Source organism: Nannospalax galili, unplaced genomic scaffold (genome assembly GCF_000622305.1).
Source record: "Nannospalax galili isolate Female #2095 unplaced genomic scaffold, S.galili_v1.0 scaffold1053, whole genome shotgun sequence".
In the NCBI taxonomy this organism is placed as follows: domain Eukaryota; kingdom Metazoa; phylum Chordata; class Mammalia; order Rodentia; family Spalacidae; genus Nannospalax; species Nannospalax galili.
Genome location: NW_008333523.1, coordinates 2,104,336 through 2,112,012, shown reverse-complemented (window position 1 = coordinate 2,112,012; position 7,677 = coordinate 2,104,336). Strand labels below are relative to the sequence as shown.

Here is a 7,677-nt window from a genome sequence, read left to right as displayed (position 1 = left end):
CCCAGCTGTCCTGGAACTCACTATGTAGACCAGGCTGGCCTTGAACTCACAGAGATCCGCCTGCCTCTGCCTCCCGAGTGCTGGGATTAAAGGCATGTGCCACCACGCCTGGCTGAGGCAGTATAATTTTTAAAATTTTTTAAAGTTTATATTTTATGTATGAGTGGCTTGTCTGCATGATTGAGTTCACCACATGCATGCAGTGCCAGTATAGACCAGAAGAGGGTGTCTGATCCCCTGGAACTAGAATTATAGACAGTTGTTAGCCACCATGCAGGTGCTGCAAACCAAATCTGGGTCCTCTGCAAGAGCAGCCAGTGCTCTAAACTGCTGAGCCACCGCTCTAGCCCCAACAGTATAATCTTTGAAAATAGGTGTACTTGAAAAGACTAGCAGTACATTGAAAAGACTAGCAGTACATGGCAAAGCATTTGAGATAGTTTTGTTTTGAAAATGAGCAGGATTATAGGCTTCTATTAAGTTTTCTAGTTTTCCTGCTTTAAAGCATTTTAAATTAGTATTAAAATGACAATTCATAAACAAAAGAAGGTATTTTCTCCAGAGAGCTTTCTTTTGGGTCCCAGTTGTTGCACTTGAAAAATAGGTACTGTGTATGTCCATTCCACACTCTCACCTTAGCAGATCATTTACCTTATTAGAGGATTCTTAGCTATCAAAGAAGTTTCCTCTACAGTGCTTACAGTAGCAGGCTTCCCTTCTGCATGTAGTTATGTAGTTATGTAGCTGCGTGGTTATGTGCGCAACATTTTTGGAGTGAAGGATTGCAAAATAACTTCTTCATATGTCCATAAGTCTATATTCCAAATACTTTCATTTCTGCATTCAATTTCAATTTTCACATTTGCACCTTTGGTACTCTTTTCTGGTGGCTAAACTGACAGGATGAAAGGAGTGAAGGGCATGGAATGCTAACACTGACCAGACACTTTGTTGTACCAGCTTCCATTGCCAGCTCTATTATAGCTCATGAATATTAAAAGGAACCTTATTGATTTGCTATGGCGGAGAATGTCCTATATGACACAGGTAAGTTCTTGAAATCTTGAAATAACAATTCAGAGGTAGGACTAAGAATTTTAAGAAGAGTTCTCAAATTGAGCATCTAGTCCTTAAGTTAAGGATGTATCTATCAGTTGCTGCCACCCATATTGCCACCCTGCCTTCCCTGGCACTCTGGGCTCCTTCATTCTTTTGTTGAAACCCTCAGGAAGCTTAAAGTTGTAAGTATTTAAAATATTTCATTAGTTTTATTTTGTGTGTATAAGTGTATTGCCTGCATGTATGTAAGTGAAGCTGTGTTGTGCAGTGTCCTTGTAGGTCAGAAGAGGGCATTGGATCCCCTGGAACTGGAGTTAAGAACAGTTGTTAGCTGCCATGTGGGTGGTGGAAATGAAACCCCATCCTCTGCAAGAGCAGCTAGTGCTCTTAACAGCTGAACCATCTCTCCAGCCCTAGAAATATATAGCTTTTTAACCTAATCTTTCCCATTCTTTTTAAATTGGCAATGAGCTTATTTTAGTTTGAAAAAAGAAAAAAAATTAATGCTTTTTGCTTTTAATTGTGGTAGAGATATAGAAACAAATCATCAATTGTCATAATAATTTTAGTTAACTGGGCATGATGGTGCACACCTTTAATCCCAGCATTTTGGAGGCAGAGGAAGGCAGATGTCTGAATTCAAGGTTAGCCTGGTCTAAATACTGAGTTCCAGGACAACCAGGATTACATAGTGAGACTCTGTCACAAAACAATAGTAATAATTTTAGTTTGTAGAACATTAATTTGGAGGTCTAAGCTTTAATACAGAGTGAACATCATGTTTCTTGGTATGGAAATGGGATGTTGCAGCACCCACACTAATAATTATTGCTGTATTATGTCTCTGAACAGGTTCCTGGTATAAATTTACCTGTCAGTCAGCTGAGCTACTTCTTCGCCGCAGTCCTCATTAGTGGTGTTGTACATGAAATTGGACATGGTATAGCTGCTATTAGGTAATCATATTTACCTTTGACTTTTCTGCTACATGCAAAGAAACTTTCCATTTACGAGGATTTATTACTAAAATATGCTATATTTGATTTTTTCCCATGTAGATATAGCTCAGTGTATGCCCAACACTTATTACTCTGAGGTAGCTTCCCTTTTATAGAAAAGATTAATCTGGCCGATATGCTCTACTAATCGTGTACACATCTGTAATCTAAGTCTATTTGTCCTTTGCTTTATGTCAGCATGATTAGAGACTCATGATGCTTCAAGGCTTCAATTTTATCTAGTCTTTATTTTTATTTTTTGTGTTTTTGAGACATTGTTTCTCACTTTGTATCCCTGACTGGCCTGGAACTCACTATGTAGGCCAAGCTGGCTTCAAACTCAGGGAGATCCACCTTTCTCTGCCTCCCAACTACTAGGATTAAAGGTGTGTACCAGCACACCTGGCCCTTTTTTATTTTTAAATGTATACTTATGTATTTATTGTGTATCAGCACATGCATGTTTGTGCCACAGCATGCGTGTGAAGGTCAGAGAACAACTTACAGGAGTCAGTTCTCTCCTGCCATGTGGGTCCTGGGGATTGAATTCAGGTCATCAAGTTTGGCAACAAGCTCCTTCACCCACTGAGCCATCTTACTGACCTGTTATCTAGTCTTAAAAGTCGATCTTTCTGTTCACTGAGTTGGAATGATAACCACTAAACTCAACCTCCTTCCCCTGCCTTAGAACTTTCTTTTTTTGGTGGTGTGGTTGGGGGGGGGGTGTGCAAGATTCCTCCACATAGCCCAGGTTAGCCTCAAACTAAGGATCTTCCTGCCTCAGTCTCCTAAGTGCTAGGATCATAAGCATATACAACTACACCTGGCTCTGCTGAAACAATTTCCTGCTTCTGTTCCTGTCTCATGTTGACTGAACCAAAAAACTGGAAGTGCTGGGTTTAACAAATATCATAGCCTATCTAGAAACACAGGTGGGAGAAACAAAGAGGATGACAGTTAGAACTTATTTTGAGAATCATGCCCTGTTGGAGTCTTGTCTACCCAAATGTATCTTTCTAATTATTCCTGACTAATTATGTTGAAAAGAGGGCAAGAGTCACTACTTCCCTGCTACCCCATGCCAGTTACTGTCATAATCAGAAGCATGGTGACAGGAATTCACTTTATCTTTTGTGTGTATGGATCAGGGAAAAAACAAATCATTATTCTAGAGGAAAGGATTGTTACTATTTTCCAGTTGTTTATGAACAAATCTGTTTACTGAGAATTAGGTATTCATCTTAACAGAGAATATACTTTAATTTTTTATCATTTTTTTAAATTTTTAATAACTACATGATTAGAAGCATTTCACTACAGCTTTAACATATTCAATAACACACTCCAGAGCAAGAGTACATCTCTTTCACAAGTGGCTGTAAGTTTCTAGGTTCACAGTTGAATTAATACAGTTATACAATATTGAACTCAGTATAAGCCCTGTAAGACATAAAATTGAATGAGTTTTTAACCTTTAAAAAAGATCTCCATTTCATTTTAGAATATATTGTTCCTTGCAGAAAGACTCATTGTTTTTGCTACTAACACTGAGATGTTGGTGCATCCATCTCTAATCTTTATGGATCTGGTTATTACTAGTCATAATCGGTTGCACTTGGATTCTTGGCACCCGTGTATGTCTATAAAGGCATCGGGTAGATTTCAATGGTAATGTTTATCACCTCTACTAATTAATATGACGTAAATTTTCATGCTCCCTCCTCAAATATAATACACTTTTTAAAAATTTGTTGTTTTTTTCCTCTGTGTGTGTGTATATCACACAGAACATCCCAAACCATCTTATTCAATGATACACCCAATTCCCAGATGGTACCCTCCTATAGCCTCCCTCCCCCCTTATACTCTGATATCCCTGCTACTGTCTGCTATGTAGTCAGCACCCCCAGCCATTCCCCAGTACTTGCCCTTCTGGTGAACCTAGTCAGCCTATCTAGAGGGCTTTGTTTTAGGAGGGTCAGTTGTTCCTCATCTAGCAGCAATCAGTTGTCAATATTCCTTTGGATAAGATTGGGGTCTGCTGTTCAATTTCCCAGTTCTATGCTCCCAGTACTATCTGGGAATCCCTTTGGCCACCCTGGCCAACAGCTCAAAAGAAGATATCACCTGTGTAGCATTGTTGCTTTTTATGTAGCCTTTAGCTATATATATGGACTCTTATGAAATTATATTGGCTCCTTTAATCTTTGGTTATACTTCCCTTTTCGGTGTTTTATTCTTAAGGTCCTTTGAGGATCTGTTCCTCCGGGGTCACATGGGCTTGAGAGGAACCCCTGGCTCCTTTCTTTTACCGGTTACACCTATGTGAAGATAAGTCAAAGGTCCTGCTCGACCATGGTTGGCTTCACTTGGAAGCATGGAGGAAATGATTCCTCTGTGTTGACCCTCCACTTTGTAGACTGGACATTGGTTCAAGTGCATTTGGTGAGGTCTCCTCGGCCTCCTTGATCAAGAGGACAGGTGACCCACCACAATTACAGGACATTTTGAGAGATGCTCATAGTCCCCTGGAACTAGTCGACCTAAGAGGGCAAAGAGCAAAAACTGTCCTTTATTATTATAGACCTCAAAGTATGTCTGTTAAACATCCAAAAAGGTTAGTTCCACCAGTCTGGTACTTTTAATTACTGTGTGCCATGTAGATAAATCTTGGGCAAAGACCAATTGCTCTCAGATAAACTTTACCTAGACATATATTTCTTGAAATGCTATGTATAATTTGTCAGTAGGTTGTAGGAGTAATATGGTTCCCTCTGGTTTTCGAAACTAGCTAGGCATTATTTATCTCTCACATTGTCTCACCTCTCCATCTTGGTTTTCCCACTTAAGGTGACCCAATTTCCCCCCTTTCTCCCTTAATAATACCCTTCTTCTATGGTCCTACCTCTCTTGAGCTCGTTCTTTTCCTTTATCCCCTAGGTTCCTTGTATACCCTTCCCTCCCCCCTCCGTTAAACTAACCCAATTTTTATCCATATCTCCCTTATTAAGGCCTGTTTCCTACTGTTCTTCTCTTTCAGGTTCTTTCTTTTCCTTTACCTCCCTCTTTCCTTTCCATTATCCTGGTTCCTGTAGTTATGACTGGATAAAAACTGACTTACCAGGGTTGAGTTCTAGGATGAAGCAATATACAGAGTCAATGTAATCCGAATCAAAATTCCTATGACATACTTCACAGAATTAGGAAAGAAGTCTTAGTTCCATCCATTTACCTGCAAATTTCATGATTTCATCTTTCTTTGCTTCTGAGTAAAACTCCATCGTATAAATGAACCACATTTTCATTATCCACTCATCAGTTGAGGGACACTTAGTTTGCTTCCATCTCTTAACTATTGTGAAAAGAGCAGCAACAAGCATGGATGTACAAGTGTCTGTGCAATATGATGAGGTCTTTGGGTATATGCCAAGGAGTGGTATGATTGGGTCATATGGTAGGTTCATTTTTAGTTTTTTAAGAGTTTTCCATGCTGTTTTCCATAGAACTTTCACGAGTTTGCAATCCCACCAGCAGTGAATGAGTGTTCCCCTTTCCTACATCCTCTCCAACATTTGGTATCATTTGTTTTCTTGATCTTAGCCAGTCTGACTAGGGTAAAATGAAATCTTAAAGTGGTTTTAATTTGAAATTCCCTAATTATTATTGATTTTGAACTTCTTTTAAGATGCTTCTTAGCCATCTTTACTTCTTTTGAGAACTCTCTGTTCAGCTCCTTAGCCCATCTTTTAATTGGGTTACTTTTTTGTCTTGATTCTCTGTTTTTTTGAGTTGGTTATGTATTCTGGATATAAAACCTCTGTCGGATATGTCACTGGTGAAGATTATCTCCCATTCTGTGGGTTTTCTGTGTCTCCCTGGTTGCCTCCTTTGATGTACAGAAGCTTTTTAGTTTAATGAGGTCCCATTTGTTAATTCTTGCCCTTGTTTCCTGAGCAGTTGATATCCAGTTTAGAAAATCCTTTCCTACACCTATATCTTGTAGGTTTTCCTCAATGTTTTCCTCTAACAGTTTCAGAATTTCAGGCTTAACATTGAGGTCTTTGATCCATTTGGAATTGACTTTTCTGCAGGGTGAAAGACGGGGGTTTAGTTTCATTCTTCTACAGGTGGAGATCCAGTTTTGCCAGCACCATTTGCTGAACATGCTGTCTTTCCTCCAGTGAATATTCTTGGCCCCTTTGTCAAATATCAGGTGGCTGAAATTGCATTTATTCATATTTGGGTCTTCAACTTTGGTTCATTGATCTATGGGTCTATTTTTGTGCCAGTACCATGTTGTTTTTATGACTATAGCTCCGTAATACAGCTTAAAATCTGGTATAGCAATCCCCCTTGCGTTGCTCTTAGTTTAAGCTCCAGTTTGTTTTGGCTATCTGAGGTCTTTTTGTGCTTCCATATGAATCTTAGGATGATGGTTTTTTCCAATTCTGTGAAAAATGTCATGGGGATTTTGATTGTCATTGCATTGAATCTATAAATGACTTTTGGTAGGATGATCATTTTCACAATATTAATTCTTCCAATCCATGAGCATGGGAGGTCCTTCCATCTTCTGATCTCTTCCTCAATCTCTTTAAAGATTTAAAATTTTCATTGTAGAGCTTTTTAATGTCTTTCGTCAGGTTTATTCTGATGATATAGATAGATAGAGAGATGATAGATAGATAGATAGATAGATAGATAGATAGATAGATAGATAGATATGTTGCAGCTATTGTGAAGGGGATTGTTTCCATGTGCTCTTTCTCTGATTACATGTTATTGGCATATAGAAAGGTACAGACTTTTGTAGGTTATTTTTGTAACCTTCCACCTGAATGTGTTAATTTTTAGGAGTTTTCTGGTGGAATTTTTGGCATCTCTTAGATATAATATCATATCATCTGCAAAAAGGGATAATGTGATTTCAGCTTTTCCAATTATTACTCCTTTAATTTCCTGCTCTTATCTTACTTCTCTTGCAAGATTTTCAAGAATTATATTAAAGAGAAGTGGAGATAGTGAACAGCCTTGTCTGGTTACTGATTTCAATGGGAATGCTTCCAGTTTTTCTCCATTTAGAATGATGTTGGCTGTGGGTTTGTTATATATGGCTTTAATTATGTTAAGGTATGTTGCCTCCAATCCAATTCCTTCTAGGACTTTGAAAATAAATGCATGGTTCTTGTCCTTGAGTTGAATTTTGTCAAAGGCCTTCTCTGCATCTATTGAGATGACCATGTGGTTCTTGTCTTTGAGCCCATTTATATGATTTATGACATTTAGTGACTTATCTATATTGAACCATCCCTGCATCTCTGGGATAAAGCTGACTTGATCATGGTGGATGATCTTTTTGATGTGTGTCTTTATACGGTTTGCAAGTATCTTGTTGATAATTTTTGCGTCTGTCTTCATTAAGGATATGACTCTATAGTTTTCTTTTTTGGTTGTTATCTTTAACTGGCTTTAGTATTACAGTGATGCTGGCTTCATAGAAGGAATTTTGAAGTTCTGTCTCCATTTTTATCTTTTTTTAATAAATTAAGTAGTATTGGATGTAGATCTTCTTTAAATGTCTGATAGAATTCTGCTGTAAATCCATCTGGTCCTGGGCTTT

General features: G+C 38.3%; 1 protein-coding gene across 2 annotated transcripts in view; it reads left to right on the top strand.

The window, feature by feature from the left end:
• The window catches only part of Mbtps2 (membrane bound transcription factor peptidase, site 2), a 62,666-nt gene that overhangs the window by 16,111 nt on the left and 38,878 nt on the right, over window positions 1-7,677 (top strand). For both annotated transcript variants that reach the window (XM_008828334.3, XM_029561224.1), the window contains exon 4: window positions 1,912-2,015. In XM_008828334.3, coding sequence (XP_008826556.1) covers window positions 1,912-2,015 — 104 coding nt within the window. The remainder of the gene's footprint in view (window positions 1-1,911; window positions 2,016-7,677) is intronic.